The sequence below is a fragment of the Marmota marmota genome, unplaced genomic scaffold (assembly GCF_001458135.2).
Source record: "Marmota marmota marmota unplaced genomic scaffold, marMar, whole genome shotgun sequence".
Classification (NCBI taxonomy): domain Eukaryota; kingdom Metazoa; phylum Chordata; class Mammalia; order Rodentia; family Sciuridae; genus Marmota; species Marmota marmota.
In genome coordinates, this window is record NW_026000108.1 from 41994828 (window position 1) to 42012499 (window position 17672).

Consider the following 17672-nt stretch of genomic DNA (forward strand, 5'->3'; position numbering starts at 1 on the left):
TTATTTTTCTTTTATGCTATTGGAAATCAAATCCAGGGTGTTACACATGCTAGGCAAACACTGTACCACTGAGCTACATTCCCAGCCATTTTTTTTTTTTTCAATATTGAGGATTGAACCTGAAAAGGTAATATCCTTTTATAAGAGTAATCAATAAAGCAAAAGAGGATCAGTAGGAAACTTTTCTGCTTTATGATTGTGTTAACTTTATTCGTAGTTGCTTTTAAATATCTACCACTAAGTTACATCCCTAGTTCTTTTCATGTTTTGTTTTTTGAGATAGAGTCACTGATTTGTCAAGGCTGTCCTCAAACTTAAAATCTTCCTGCCTGGCCTCCCAAGTAGTTGGAATTACAGGCATGTGCCACCACGTTTGGCCTGTATATATTTTCTAATTATATCTCCCATTGTATGTATTATTTAATGTTGACCACGATTCATGAGAGGTTAAAATCATGTCACTATTTTAAGGCTTAAATTATTTTCAATGTTTGTTGAGTATCATTTGAGTTCTTTAGATTTTTTTTCTTTCTTTTTTTCTGTTCTCTTTCTTTTTAGCTTTGGATTTATATGTGTCCCGAAAGCATATATGACCCTAATATGATCTACATAGTAGGTAAAACTAGGGGAATTTAGGGAGAAAGTCATTAAAATCAAAATATTTGATTTTAGAATTGGATGATTTTACCAATTCTGTCGTCTTTTCTCTGTGGATCCTGTGTCCACTGTCAAATAGTTTTGTGTTTTCTGATTAGACTTTTTGCTTTTTAACCTAATTTCCTAATGACCGAATTTTGATTGACAGTTGTATAAATAGTTTGATTTTTTTTAGTGTGAACACTGTCTAATTTATTATCATCAGAATGAAGTGAAAGGGAACTATAGTGCAAGTTAATTTTTATCATTGAATTGTTTATCTTTCATATATACTTAGAATGCAGGAGGGGGAGTTATAAATTGACCGTTTTTATTGTGTAGAAGACTCTTCCACAAAATGGTTGATTGGTTTAATTGATTAAGAATTTATTAAGAAGCATTGAGTAGATAAGTATCTCAAAGCTTTTAACCTAAGTATTTGATTTAGTTGCTTGGTATAAATTCACAATTGAAAGACAAGTGGTAGATATTGATAAGGTATTGGTATAATTAGGAGATACCTTTTCTTCTGTTCAACTAAATTTTTTTTCTTGAAATTTTATATTACCTAGCATAGACTAAGAATTAATTTTCTAGAGATCAGAAATTCAGGGTGTTCAGAGTATTTTAGAGTTCCAGTAATAAATTGTGGGTATGGTAGGGAATAATGGTTAAGTACATTATTGAAAAATAAGGCAATTGTGAATCCTGGGAACTGGGGAGTACATTGCCTACCTAAAATTCAGTTACATTTCGAAATATTTTGTATTTTTTTTAATATCTTTACGTTTATTTTTTTAAATTTTTATTTATTTTTTAAATTCTAATTTGTCATGTATGACAGCAGAATTCATTGCAATTCATACTAATAGAGCACAATTTTTCATATCTCTGGTTATATACAAAGTGTATTCACACTATTCGTGTCTTCATACATGTACTTTGGATAAAAGATAGGAAAAGAAGGACTCAAATTAGCACTGTTTGCTGACGATATGATTCTATACCTAGAAGACCCAAAAAGTTCCACCAGAAAACTTCTAGAACTAGTAAATGAATTCAGCAAAGTAGCAGGATATAAAATGAACAACCATAAATCAAAATCATTTCTGTATATCAGTGACAATCCTCTGAAAGAGAAACGAGGAAAACTATCCCATTTACAATAACCTCAAAAACAAACAAACGAAAAAAAACTTGGGAATCAACTTAACGAAAGAGGTAAAAGACCTATACAATGAAAACTACAGAACCCTAAAGAAAGAAATTGAAGAAGACCTTAGAAGATGGAAAATTCTACCTTTCTCTTAGATGGGCAGAATTAATATAATAAAAATGGGCATACTACCCAAAGCACTATACAGATTTAATGTAATTCCAATCAAAATCCCAATGGCATTTCTCATAGAAATAGAAAAAGCAGTCATGAAATTCATCTGGAAAAATAAGAGACTCAGAATAGCTAAGGCAATCCTTTGCAAGAAGAGTGAAACAAGTGGCATCGCTATTTTTTTTTCTTCTTCTTTTTTTTTTTTTTTTTGTTTTTGGTTCCAAGATTTGAACCCAGGGGCACTTAACCACATCACCAGCCCTTTTTATATTTTATTCAGAGACAGGGTCTCATTAAGTTCTTAGGGCCTTGCTAAGTTGCTAAGGCTGACTTTGAAGTCACCATCCTCCTGCCTCAGCCTGCTGAGTTGCTGGAATTCCAGGTGTGTGCCACCATGCCCAGCTATTATTTTGTATTTCTTTCTAAAACTGTATTTGCTACTAGCTATGAGTTTTCAATTCCTACCTTTTTACAAACTGTTTTAATGTAGTTTCTTGGGATTGTAACAAACCAGAAAACAAACTGACATTTTTAGTGTCACTAATTTTATCAACAAAACTTTGTTAATTCTGTTTTTTTGTTTTTTTGTTTTGTGTGTGTGTGTGTGTGTGTGTGTGTGTGTGTGTGTGTTGGGAAGACACCACCCATCCACCATGGTTCCTATTGGCAGTTTTGAGGATAGTTTGGGGAAAGTGCTTTGGAGTTGGAGGCATAGTGCAAGTTCCAACTCCAACTCCACAAACTGGCATTACTCCATGCAAACCTGTCTCCTCATTTGAAGAATAGGGAAAGTAGCTACAACTTATTGTGAAAATTAAATGAGATAATTTGTATAAGGGTCCAACATAACACATAGTTCCCAATACATGGCTCATTTCTTTATTATTTGCTGGTTTGAAACAAATCAGATCTAGGTAGAAAGTTCAGTAGATAGATACCAAGTGCCTGCTATGAGAATACAGAGATAAAGAAGACAGTTCCTGTCCTTGGAGCCTTCACATTGCATGTGTGTGTCACATTTGTATGCTGGGAATAATAAAGTTGTGGAGGGGAATTAATGATTATATATTAACAATAATATAAATGTAGATATTTAAACTGAACACAGTGGTGCTGTAATCCCAGCTACTCAGGAGGCTAAGGCAGGAGGATTGCAAGTTTGAGGCTAGCCTCAGAAACTTAGCCAGATTCTATCTCGAAACATAAAAAAAGGACGAAAGATGTAGCTCAGTGGTAAAGTACTCTAGGTTTAATCCGTATTACCAAATAAATAAATAAATACATTGAAATGTAGATATTTAAACAAGATATATGTAGAGTAGAGTTAGAGTTTTTGCTGATGTAAGCCAAATTATGTTCAGGGAATTTGTCTTATTAGGTACCATACTGAGCACCAAACTTGTAGTGAACAAGACCAAATACCTATCATGTCCTTCATAGAACTTAAATTTTAGTGGAACATACTTTAAAAACAAGATTTTTTTTTTTTTTTTTCAGTTCCAGGAATTGAATAAAGGGCCTCATGCTTGCTAAGTATGTGCGGTACCACTGAACAACATCCCCATCCTCTAACTTTTTAATCTCATTTATAATAAGGGTTAATGTAGAATGTATAGAAAAGATTCAGAACTAAAAGAACATAGAAAATCTAAATTAAACTAGAGAATCTGGAAGGATTCCTTGCAGAAAATGACTTTTAAGCCGAGACCTAAATAGTAATGGAAATAGACTGTTAAATCTTTATTCATTGAGCTCTCCTTTTCTAGAATCTGTATAGGCCAACTTTTTTTCTGTAAGATTTTTAAATTTAGATAAGTTACAGTTTTCTTTACCAGTTTTAAGCCTTGATCAAGTCCTGAAATCCTGATCTGATTTTGTCCTATTAAACATCTTGCCTTTAAGGTGTCTAGGTAACTAATCTCATCTTTTATGCCTTGATTTTGCTTGTTAGCCAAGAGGATAATTTATTTCCACATGGAAGGTGAGGGATATACCCCACAGCTATCTACCATTTATCAAGTCTACATTGATATTGTATGTGCAGTAGATACTGGATAATATAGGCCAGGACTCTTTACACTGTACCAAATAATCAGATTATTCCTACTTGGGACTTCTACATTTAATATTTCAACATTAAAATACTATAAATTGGGCTGGGATTGTGGCTCAATGGTAGAGCCTTGCATGCGTGAGGCACTAGGGTCAATCCTCAGCACCACATAAAAATATTGTGTCCATCTATACTAAAAAAATTTTAAATAAGGTACTATAAATTTACCATTTTTAGTTTTCACGATAACAGTGAAGATAGTGGATCTTTCCTTTTTCTTTTCTCCTTTTTTTTTGTTGGTTACAATCAAACCCAGAGCCTCACACGTGCTAGGCAAGCACTCTGCAAGTGAGCTATATCCCCAGTCCAAGATAGTGAATATTTTGAATTGTATTGGAAAAGTAGCCTTATTCTTATTTTAGAAATGTTGGAAGTAGTTGCTTAATTTGGTTAGTATCCTTAATATACATTGCCTTGTAGAATATTTACATTTGTCTAGTTCCAGAGATAGACCTCAGTAGGTGTGAAACTAGAACAATTGGTGTTGATGTGCTTGGGGAAATTGATCTTAATATTCAGTCAGAGAAAACACTGAGGAATACACTAGGCTATTAAAATTACTTGTACTGGGTGAATAAGCACATATAATAATACCTCCCTTATCCCTTCCCTGGAGAGGAAAGGATCCTTTATAACTAATGGTAAGTTTGGGATAGGTTTCAAAGTTTGTACGTATAGCAAATTTTTATATGCTGCTGATGCTTCTGGTCTAAGGTTATGCTGTAATTTTTTTTTAATGTAGTTGAGATTGAACACAGGGGCCTCATACAGAGTTATACTTTAAGTACCACTAATATGAACATCTCTAGTAGATGTTTGTCAAAGCATCTAAATGATTGTCAAAGCATGTGATGGAATCTGATCAGGTAGAATCATTGGCAATTGGGTCCTTTGCTGGAAACCTAAAGGCCAGGAAATTTGCCCAGTACTGTCAGTGCCTTCATCTACTCTCATTATAGATTAAAAAACAATTGTGTTCCTTAGTTACATTAAAGGAACTTATGTTCTTGTTGTCTGTTAGCTTCTTTCAGTCAGTCTCATCGCCAGCATCTTTATGACAACCATGTAATAATGATGATTATAACAAATAATAATTTCTGTATTTTAATTATGTTTCAGGGTGATTATAATTCAGATATTCATCTGATTGCAAGAGAAAGAGATGAACTTCAGCGTATGCTAGAAAGATTTGAAAAATATATGGAAGATATACAGTCCAATGTTAAATTATTGACAGCAGAAAGAGATAAACTAAGTGTCTTATATAATAAAGTAAGAAGTTTGCTGTAATTAAACCAATAGATTATTTAGAACTAGCTAACTTTAATGGAATGTATATGTATTCTTCAGATTTCTGTAACATATGGACTTCCTTCATGATTAGATTTATACTTCTATGGTCAATTGTGTTCTCAAAGCAGAGATTTCCTTCTTTGTTTACATTCTTGCTCTTTTCTAGCCTATTTATGTGTATGGTCAATTAGAGATAGCCTCCTTCTAAAACTACCTGAGCAAGTCTTAGCCTGACTCTGAGCAAAATTTATCCCTGGGATTCATATGTGCCCCAGCATGCATCCCAGGTTTAAACTTGGGTAGCACCACTATTTGAAATATTGGCTATTAAAGACTTAACCTCAAGTGAAGAAACCGCTCGAGGGAAGAGAAAATTGGTATAACTTGGCCCCATTACAAAGCCTAATTTGTCAGAGGGCAAGGTGAGGCCGAACAAAGCCTGGAGTCTATCATCAAAATTTTTCCAATACCAGTACCTATGAAGTCTTGTTGCTACTTTTACAGGAAGAGAAGACATGTAAGTTAAAAGGTCCACTTAAAAGAGCTATTTTCACTTTTTGATCTTTTTTTAGGATTTAGTAGTATAAATTGATCTACTTCTATTATTTCCTTGCAGCTGGCATGGATTTTAGCTTTCTTGGTCAACTTAGTTAATTCCTATTTGTCTGCAATCTAGTTTCCAACATTTTGTGGCTGCAGCCTATCAATCTTCTTGTTCTTTTGTTGTTTTTGATTTTATTTAATTTTGATCCTTTTGCTCTCATTTTGTTGGGATTTGGGAAGAGAGTAAAAGTACCATGTGTTCAGTATGCCTTTTTTTAAAACAGGGAACATATCCCAAGTGTTTTTTATTTATATCTTTTAATTCTTTAAGGCTCAAGAAGAATTATCTGCACTAAAACAGGAATCCACTCAAAGCACAGGGCCAAATAATCTCCTTAGTCTTATGGAAAAGGAAAAAGAACTTGCATTATCTGACTTAAGAAGAATTATGGAAGAAAAGGAAGCTTTAAAAGAAAAATTAAAAGTAAGTAGTAAAATTAAATTTTTTTGAAAGGTAACTTATTAAGAAAAATATTTTTGTTCATATATTCTGTGAAGTTACAATTCTGAATATATAATTAAAATGTGGTTGACAAATTATAGTCATGCTGGCCAAATTCAGGCCACCTTGTTTGTGTATGTATGGCCTATAGCTAAAAAGTGTTTTTGCATTTTTTAAACTGTTGAAAAATGCCAGGTGTGGTGGTACACTCCTATAATCCCAGCTACTTGAGAGGCTAAGGTAGAAGAATAGAAAATATGTGTCCAGCTGTGGCCAGTAAGCTGAAACCCTGTCAAAAAAAATCAAAGGCTGAAGATGTAGCTCAGTGGTAGAGTGCCCCTGGTTCAGTCCTAAGTACTGAAAAAATCAAATCAAAGGAATTTTGTTTATAATGTAGTACTGAAATTTATTTACATATTGTCTAAAGCTTTTTTGTGCCACAATGGCAGAGGTAAGAAACTGCAACAGAGACATTTGGCTCTAAAGCCTAAAATATTTAGTGTCTGTTTTTTTTTTTTATTATCAGAAATCAAAAGGAAATTTTTCATATGAAGATGGACATCTTTTTTTTTAATAACAATTTTATGGAGTTTTTTTAATACTATACAGTTCACCCATTTAAAATGTACAATTCAGTGGTTTTCATTTTATTGACAGATTTGCATGATCATTTCCACAATAAATTTTAGAAATTTATCACCACCACAGTAAGAAACCTTCATACCCATTAACATCACATCCTATTTCTCCCAAGTTTCCTTAGTCATAGGCAACCACTAATTCACTATCTGTCTCTGTGCATTTGCCTACTACGATGTTCCATATAAATTAAATGAAGGCATATATGAATCTTTAAATATTTATTATTATTATATGTGTATATTTTTGCAGTGACCTTTGCACTCCACCACTTGGTCATTTCAACAGATAACCAAAAAGATAAGTGCTTGTGCTAAAAGCTACCATATTGCATAGACACTAAATTCCCAATCCAAATAAGTAAGTTTTTAGGTCTGACTTCTCTCATGGGCATGATGTTTTCAAGGTTCATCAAGAATGATGCTGTTATGAACATTTGTATACAACTTTTTCTGTGGATGTATGTTTTAATTTGTCTTATGTATGTACCTGGTCATATGGTAACTCTGCGTGATTTGCTAAATTTGTCTTTAACCATTGAGAGGCCAGGCTGTTTTCCAAAGTTGACTATACCATTTTTTATCCCACCAGTAATGATTAAGGGTTCTAATTTCTCCACATTCTCACTAATACTTGTTGTTATCTTTAATGGGAGTGAAGTATCCATTATGATTTTTATTTGCATTTCCCCTATGGCTAATGATGTTGAGCATCTTTTTATGTGCTTATTTACCATTTTTTAATCTTTTTTTTTTTTTTTGCTTCATATTAGCTTCTAAGAGTTCTTTATAAATTTTTGATAACAGCTCCAATAGATTTGTGGTTTGCAAAACATTCCCCCATTCTGTGGGTCATCCTTTTACTTTTTTTTTTTTAAGTTGCAGTTAGACAAAATACCTTTATTTTATTTACTTTTCTGTGATGCTGAGGATCAAACCCAGGGCCTCGCACATGCTAGGTGAGCACTCCACTGCTGAACCACAACCTCAGCCCCCTTTTACTTTCTTAATATGGTATCTTTGAAGCACAAAAATTTTTAATTTTGATGAGGTTCAATTTATTCTTTTATTACTTGTGCATTTGGTGTCATATCTAGAGGCAATATTTTGTATTTCCTATTTTCTCCCCAAAACATATTTACTAATACCTGTAAAGCACATAATGGTGCTCAGCATATTGTAAGTTCTAAATGTTGTTATTATGGAATCCATAGTTTTCTAGCAATTAATATTATGAAATTAATACTTTGAAAATAGCAGTTAAAATCAGGAATAAATGCAAGCATTTTAAAGGTAGTCTTTATGTCACAAATTTTCAGTTAATTTTTTTATTCCAAAAATACAGTTTAAGAATGCTTCTAATTGCAATCTTTTGGAATACTGCCTTCCAGAAATTGTTCTTATAAAAAAAAAAAAAAAGTGTTAAAATTACCAAATAAAAAACTTCTGTGCAATATGGCAGCTTTTAGCACAAGCTACTCACTCACTCTTTTCCATATCTGTTGATGCTCAAGGAATTTAAAAATATGATTTAAAAAGTGCAGTACTGGAAACTGGAAAAAAGCAATATTCAAATTACCAGAATACTTCTGGGTTGTGGGAAACAGTATTTGGTGATTTTATGGTAGATCTTTTACTTAAAAACTGAACTAATAATCTCAGTCCTTGATCTTCCTCTAGTATCTTTGTTATTCTACTACTCACTCATTTGTCAAATCCAGGCAACTTTACTAAGCTCTCCCTGAAATCTCTTGTATTTCAGTTAATAACCAAGTCCTATCAGTGCTACCTCTTAAATAATGTTAAATATTTAGTAAGCCTTTCCCCATGTGGGAGATTCTGTTCCAAATGCTTTTTATATGAACTATCTCAGTAAATCTTTTGTTTAATTGGCAAAATTATTTTATTTATTTTTGTTGATTTTTTAAAAAAAATCAATGACAGTAAAATGCATTATAATTCTTATTACACATATACAGCACAATTTTTTATATCTCTTTATATGAAATATAAAGTATGTTGACACCAATTGATATCTTCATACATGTACCTCAGATAATGATGTCTATCACATTCAACCATCCTTGCTAATCCCCAGCCCTCTCCCTTTCCCTCCCACTCCTCTGTCCTATTTAGAATTCATCTATTCCTCCCATGCTCCCCCTCCGTACCCCACTATGAATCAGCCTCCTTGTATCAGAGAAAACATTCGGCATTTGTTTTTTAGGGATTGGCTAATTTCACTTAGCATTATCTTCTCCAGTGCCATCCATTTACCTGCAAATGCCATGATTTTATTCTCTTATTTCTGAGTAAAATTCCATTATGTATGTATGTCACATTTTTTTTTATCCATTCATCCACTGAAGTACATCTAGGTTGGCTCCACTGTTTAGCTGTTGTGAATTGTGCTGCTATAAATATTATGTAGCTGTGTCCCTATAGTATTCTGTTTTTAAGTTTTTTGGGTATAAACCGAGGAGAGAGATAGCTGGGTCAAATGGTGGTTCCATTCCAGATTTCCAAGGAATCTCCATACTGCTTTCCAGATTGGCTACACTAATTTGCAGTCCCACTAACAATGTATGAGTGTACCTTTTTCCGTATCTCTCATCATGCACAAAACTCAAAGTGGATCAAGGACCTAGGAATTAAACCAGAAATTCTGCATCTAATAAAAGAAAAAGTAGGCCCTAATCTTCATCATGTGGGATTAGGCCCCAGCTTCCTTAATAAGACTTCTATAGCATAAGAATTAAAACCAAGAATCAATAAATGGGATGGAGTCAAACTAAAAAGTTTCTTCTCAGCAAAAGAAATAATCTGTGAGGTGAATAGAGAGACTATATCTTGGGAGCAAATTTTTACCCCTCACACATTAGATAGAACACTAATCTCTAGGGTATATAAAGAACTCAAAAAGCTAAGCACCAAAAAAACAAATAACCCAATCAACAAATGGGCCAAGGACCTGAACAGACACTTCTCAGAAGAGGATATACAATCAATCAACAAATATATGAAAAAATGTTCATCATCTCTAGCAATTAGAGAAATGCAAATCAAAACTACTCTCAGTAAATCTTCGTAAAGAAGCTTTTTACTGCTTAGAGGTAAGTTCTGTGAGTTACAGTGAGTTTAAATAACTTTCAGAAGCTTTCCCAGCTGTAAGTCACAAGGAATCTGGCCCCTAAGTTCATGTTACTTTCATTTAAATTTGTTTACTTTTTTGTGTTTTCCTGCTACCATCTTATTTGGGTCATTAATCTACATATCTATATTAATAGCTTCTTTACTTCACCTTGGGTCATTGTTATGCTTTGAATATGAGGTGTCCTTCAAAAACTCCTGTGTTAATACTGAATATTCACAGGTAAATGATTGGATTGTGAGAGTTGCAATCAAATTAGTCCATCCTAGTTTGAATGGACTGATTTGGTGGTGACTGTAGGCAGGTATGGTATGGCTGGAGAAGGTGGGCCTCTGCAGGTGTGTCCTGAAAAAGTTCGAGTTCTCTGTGGTTCCTTTTCTGTCCTCCCTCTCTCTGCTTCCTTTGGCCATGAGGTGAACAGCTTTCCTCTGTGGAGCCCTTAGGACATGATGTTCTGCCTCACTGTGGGCCCAGAGCAATGGAGTTGGCTGACTGTGGACGGAAACCTCTGAAACTGTGAGCTCCAAATAAGTTTCCCTCCTCTAAGTCGTTTTTGTGAGGTATTTTGGTCATGACAACACAAAGTTGACTAAAACAGATTCTGAGAGGTGGAACCTCATCAGTGGATTAATCCATTTGATGAATTGATAATTTTAATTGACTACTGGGTATTAACTATAGGCAGGTGGGGCATGCCCCTTGGGTGTTATTTTTGTTTCTGGCTCCTTGCACATGGGTGTTTCTGGTCCCCCCCCCCGCTTCTTGAATGCCACAAACTGAGTAGCTTTCTGCTATTGTGTCCTTCCACCATGAGCTTTTCCTCACCTTGGGCCCAGAGCAGTGGAGTCAACTGATGATGAAGCCTGAAAGATTGAAATCTGAAACTATGAGCCCAAAGTAAACTGTTCTCCTCTAACTTGTTCTTGTCAGGATTTTTTTTGTGGGGGTAGGGGACTGGGTATCAGGGATTGAACTCAGGGACACTTAACCACTGAGCCATATCCCCAGCCCTATTTTGTATTTTATTAGAGATGGGGTCTCACTGAGTTGCTTCATGCCTCACTTTTGCTGAGGCTGGCTTTGAACTCATGATCCTCCTGTCCCAGCCTCCCGAACCACTGGGATTACAGGTGTACACGACTGTGCCTAGCCTTGTCAGGTATTTTAGTTACAACCATGAAGTGCTGACCAATACAGTCAATCTTTCAAAGATATAAGTCTGATCATGTCCCTTCCTATTTAAAATCTATTAACTTCTTTCCAAAGACTTCAGTATTTGGCCCTAGCTTCTTTTCTACATACTCACCTCTGCTGTTTGCCTCACTTTTCTTAACGTTCCAGACTTAATAGACTTTTTTTGCTTCTAACCTTCCATATGAAAGATTCCTTCACCCCTTCCAATTCCTTTGTCTAGCTAATTCTTATTCATCATTTATGTTCAGATTAAATGTCATTATTCAGACAAAAAAGAACATAGACATTAGATTCTTTTTGATATATGAGCATAAAGTTCTGGCCACATCAATGTTTACAGCAGCTCAATTCACAATAACTAAGTTATGAAGCCAACCCAGGTGCCTTTTAATAGACAAATAGATAAAAGAAATGTGGTGTATATACACAATGGAATATCAGTCTTAAATAAGAATGAAATTATGGCATTTGCCGGTAAATGGATGAACTGGAGACTATCATGCTAAGCAAAATAAGCCAATCCCAAAAAATCAAAGGCTGAATGTTCTCTCTGATATGCAGATGCTAACACACAATAAAGGGGGAATGAAGAACAGAAGCTCATTGGGTTAGAGGGGAATGAAGGGGAGGGGTGCGGATGGGAATAGGAAACACAGAATGAATCGGACATAACTCTCCTATGTTCATATATGAATATACAGCCAGTGAAGCTCCACATCATGCACAACAAGAAAAGAATACTAATTAGAATAAATTATACTCCATGTATAAAGAACAAAAATAAATAAATTTTTAAAAACTAGCCCTGTGTTTATACTGTTGACCAGCCTACTCTTGAAACTCTGATCTTCTGTCTGGTGTTGTATTCTATTTCCTGTCTTTATGTTCTTGTATTTTTTTCCTTCATGCCCTGTTTTGCTTACATCTCTTATAGGGTATATTCTTAAGCTTGTTACTTAACCTACTGAACTTTTCCCTTCATAGTTGTGCTAATATAGGTTGACTTGTGTAAGTCTTTATGAATGAACCCATACCAGTCTGTGTCTTCTGCTGCAATCATGTATGGAGGTAGATAATGTAAAAACATGAGAACCTATTATGCTTTTTTTCTTCCTATACTTTTTACTTTTTAATGCATCAATTGATGCATTATAGTTGTACATATTAATGGGATTTGTTCTTACATATTCATACATGAACACAAAGTAACAATATAATTTGGCCAATATCACTTCCAGCTGTCAGGCTTTTTTTTTTTTTTTTTAAACCAAAAGCATGGTTTTTATAAATTATCTAATGATTTTGTTTCTAAAACATTTCTGTTTTATCAAAAGATAAATATAATAGCATGTAGACTTACATTACTTACTTTGGTTGTTTTGCTTTATTGTCTGATATAAATGAACATTTTCTATAAAATTCTCTTTCAGAATATCCAGGACATGAATGTTTTTGGCAAAACAGAATTAGAGAAAACTATTGAACATTTGACATGTGTTAATCATCAGGTAATTTATCAAACCAAGCAAATTGGGGTACATTATGTATTGTATTAATGCCTATGTCAATTACGTTTTTTCAAAGTATTTTTTTAGTTATAGATGGATACAATACCTTTATTTATTTTTATGTGGTGCTGAGAATCAAACCCAGTTCCTCACGTGTGCTAGGCAAGCGCTCTACCACTGAGCCACAACCCCAGCCCTCAATTATGGTTTTAATACAATATGTTTTTAAAATTACAAAGTAATATGCTAGTAATGTTGTGTAGCAGAGAATAGGAATATGTACACTCAAGGCTGATTACTTGGGTTCAAATCCTCCTTTGTCTCCTATCACCTATAGGCAAGTTACTTGACCTGTATGCCCCTCAATTTCTTCAAAATGTAGGAGTAGTGTTAGTACTTCTTAGGGTTTTTATGAAAATTAAATGGATTAATAATACATATGAAGAATTTAGAAGCGTACTTGGGCCAGGTGTGGTGGCGCATGTCTACAATCTCAGCAACTCATTTGGTTGAGACAAGAGGATGGCAACTTTAAAGCCAGCCTCAGCAACTTAATGAGACTCTAAGCTACTTAATGAGACCCTCTCTCAAAATAAAAATGGCTGGGGGATGTGGGTCAGTGGTTAAGCGCCCCTGGTTTTAATCCCCAAAAGAAGCAGAGTGTAAGCATTTGTTAGTTGTTAGTTATGATTATTGTGGTTTTGGTCTTATAAAAATAATTATATAATACAGTCATAGAGTAAAAAGTGAAATTCACCCTTGCTGTTCATTACAGTCATCTCTTAGTATCCCCAGGGTATATCCATTCATATACCATAATCTGAAGATGCTAAAGTACCCTATATAAAATGGCATAATTCTTGCAAATAATCTGTGCACATTCTCTCATATACATTAAATCATCTCTAGATAATTTATAATGCCTAATACAATGTAAATGCTATATGAATAGTTGTTATACTCTCTTGCTTAGTGAATAATGAATAGAAAAGGCTGTACATATTCAGTACAGATCCAACCATCATATTCAGTCTATAGTTCACTGAGTCTGTGAATGTGGAACCCATGGATACAGAAGACCAACTGTACTCTCTCTAGAGATAGGATTTTTAACAATTTGGTGTGTTCCCCAACAATCTTCTGTTTCATTTCAATTAAGTTCTATTACTGTTTTCACTGTTTTTATTTATTTGCCTTCTAATTCTGTCATTTGGGTCAGTTGACTTTTCTCCTTATCATGAATTATATTTTCCTGGGTTTTTTTTGTTTGTTTGTTTTTTGCATACCTTGTAATTTTAGATTGGATGCCACACATTATTGATTTTATTCTCTTGGTTGCTAAATAGTTTGTAGAATCGATACTCTTGTGGTTTGTTCTAGGATGCAGTTAAATCATAAGCAAAATAGCTTGTTCTATTCATTCTTCATTTTAAGCTTCATTAGGTGGAACCAAAGTAGCATTTAGTCTTGAGTTAATTTTGTTTTCACTACTGAGATAAAACTCTTTTAAATATGCTATGGAGCTAGGGGCTGTAGCTCAATGGCAGAGCATTTGCCTAGCATTGGGTTCGATCCTCAGTACCACATAAAAATAAACAAGTAAAATAAAGGCATTCTGTCTGTCTACAACTACAAATTTTTTTAAAATAAATAAATAAATATGCTATGTGTTGCTCTGTGAATTAAAAGGTTTTCAAATGACTAATAAGAACAGGAACTATTCCTGGTCTTGTATTGTCATGTGTTAATCATCAGGTAATTTATCAAACCAAGCAAATTGGGATACATTATGTATTGTATTAATGCCTATGTCAATTATGTTTCCTCTTCTTCTTCTTCTTCTTCTTCTTTTTTTTTTTTTTTTGAAAGAGGAAAAATGATTTATTGCTTTGATAACAAAAGGAGAACAACAAGGGACTTCTGTCCCAGAGGCTATGCTTCTCAAGTATTGTCACTTTTTTTTAAAATATATTTTTTAGTTCGACACAATACCTTTATTTTATTTATTTATTTTTATGTGGTGCTGAGAATTGAACCCAGTGTGTCACACGTGCTAGGCAAGTGCTTCACCGCTGAGCCACAATCCCCAGCCCAAGTATTGTCACTTCTTGATGATTCTTCCCTAGTCTTGGCTAGTTTTCTATACTGAGCTCTACTTAGCTTAAGATTGAAGGGGCACCCTTTACAGATTTCTGGAGTTTTCACTCAGTGCAGTTCTTCAGTATCTGACCTGCAGACTCCAGCTGCTTTGACTTTTAAGTCCTGTCTTCTGAATTTAGAGGGGTCCACGGGGTTCTACCTGGTTACTGTTTTCTATGCTATGGCCTAGAAATTCTCCAGGCAATAAGCTGGAGTGATCATAAAACTCATCTCATTTGCTTTCTCTCTCTCTCTCTCAGCAGTTTCTGTCTGTCATTGCTTTTTTCTCGGTATCTTGAAAACCATTGTTTCCTACATTTAGTCCAATTTTTATTTACTTCAAGCAAGAAAGTCTGATTCTTATCACTCCAGCATGACCAGAAGCAGGAATTAATAAACTAGAAAATATATCTGAAGAAAGTATTGGAAGTCCTTGGAAAGAGACTAAGAGATAGAAAATAGAAAAGAAGTTAAAATGTTAGAGAATAGATTGAAAAGGTCTGGTATGTGTCACAATTTGAGGAGGATGTAATACGATATTTGAGAGAAGCAGTATTCAAAGAGATAATGATATTATTTAGATATTGTGAAAACACAGAAGTCCTCTGATTCAAAATGCACAATGAATTGATACATAAACTAATTCAGATCAGTGAGGATAGGAATGATTATTTCGTAACTTTGTAATTGTTTCTGGGACAGTAGCTTCTTATATTAAAATAAGAAAAAGAAATTGGATTTTATCTCAGATACACCATACCCAAAAAGTCATTTCAAGGTCTGGGGATGTGGCTCAAGTGGTAGCACGCTCGCTGGCATGCGCAGGGCGCTGGGTTCGATCTTCAACACCACATAAAAATAAAATAAAGATATTGTGTCCACCTAACACTAAAAAATTAAACACTAAAATATTTTTAAAAAGTCATTTCAAGTCTGTTTGAATATCCAAAACAAACCACATTTATTAAAGAAATGCAGGAGAAAATCTTGACCTTGGGGAAAATAAGAGCAGTCATTTACATAGCATTTACTATGTGTCAGGCACATTTTTCAATGTGATACACACAGGCATATCTACGTACACATATATACATACACAGATACATATGTAATATGTATATATAGGTAATAATTCTCAAAACAACTATATGTAGTAAATGCTATATTAACTTCATTTCATAGATAAGAAAACAAATAGAAGGAAAACTTGCCCAAGATCACATAGCTAGCAGGTATCTGGTCCAGAGTGTGTGCTGTGAAATAAGACATAAGTTAATTCCTTAAAGGAAAACATAGATAAGTACATTAACAAAACAGACATTGTTTAGCTGCTAACCATAAAATGAAAAGACACTACTAATTCAGAAAACAAATTGCTACATGTTTGGCACTTTTGCCAGACACCCCCCCCCACACACACACACACAAAATTCAACAGATATAGCTGGAAATATGGCTCAGTAGTAGAGCTCTTTCCTAGCATGGATGAGGCCCTGAGAGCCATCCCTAGTACTAGGGGGAAAAAATCAAGTGTGAATAGATATTTCATGAAGGAAGAAATTGCAAATTACTGATGTTAGAAGATGTCCTACCTCAATGGTAGGAGAAATACAAAGTAAAACTATAATAAAATCATCTTATAAATCAGGTCATCAGAAATTAACAAATTGTGACAAGTATTTGCAAGTATATGTAGTTCCTGAGAGTGCAAATTAGTTAACTCTTTATAAAATAATTTGGCATTATCTAGCAAAGGCATGTTATATAACCAGTTCCATCTCTAAATATGTACTCTAGGTGGGGATCAACAAATTATGACCCATGGACCAATTCAACCCATCCAGTCTGTTTTTATAAATTCAGTTTTTATCATATCACATTTGATTATTTATTTCTGTATTGTTTGTGGCTGCTTTCGTCTTTCAGTGGAGTAGTGGTAACAGACTTTCGGGCCCACAAAGCCTCAAATATTATTCTCTGATAGGATAGGAGAAACAATCTAGTTGTCAATTTTGAGGAAGATGGATAAATGGTTGTAATTCATTCAGTGGAGTGTCACAGAGAAGCAGAAATGAACAATAGCTACTAATGGTCAATGTGTACAAATTTTACACCTAAAGTTACGGCACGTACAAAAGTTATACCAAAAAAGCAAATTGCTGGAGTTGGGATTAGACAGTGGTAGAGTGCTTGCCTAGCATGTGTGAAGCACTGGGTTTGATTATCAGCACCTCACATAAATGAAATAAAATAAAGGTCCATTGACACCTAAAAAAAAAAAGAAAGAAAGTAAATTGTTGCAGAAAACATGCAGTATGATTCCACTAATGTGAAGTTCAAAAACATAATTGTAAAACTAACTAGTATATTGTTGAGGTTTTCATGCTAATGTAGTATACCAAAGAAAAGCAAGAAGTGGGGTACTAACATTAATTTCTATAGTCCCAATTACTAGGGAGGCTGAGGCAGAAGGAGAGTTCAAGATCAGCCTGGGCAATGTAGTAAAACCTCATCTCAAAGCAAAACAAAACAAAAACAAGAAATGAGAAACATAAGATACAGAATAGTGGTTACTGTGGGCAGTGGGTGGAAGATGTGTTTGGGGACTGCCCACAGTAGTTTCAA

The 17672-nt window shown here is 34.2% G+C and overlaps 1 protein-coding gene across 3 annotated transcripts in view; it reads left to right on the plus strand.

Moving 5' to 3' along the window:
* Positions 1–17672, plus strand: part of Cep135 (centrosomal protein 135) — a 69738-nt gene that overhangs the window by 20653 nt on the left and 31413 nt on the right. For all 3 annotated transcript variants that reach the window (XM_048784525.1, XM_048784524.1, XM_015482127.2), the window contains exons 11-13: positions 5199–5351; positions 6247–6399; positions 12831–12908. In XM_048784525.1, the coding sequence (XP_048640482.1) occupies positions 5199–5351; positions 6247–6399; positions 12831–12908 (384 nt within the window). The remainder of the gene's footprint in view (positions 1–5198; positions 5352–6246; positions 6400–12830; positions 12909–17672) is intronic.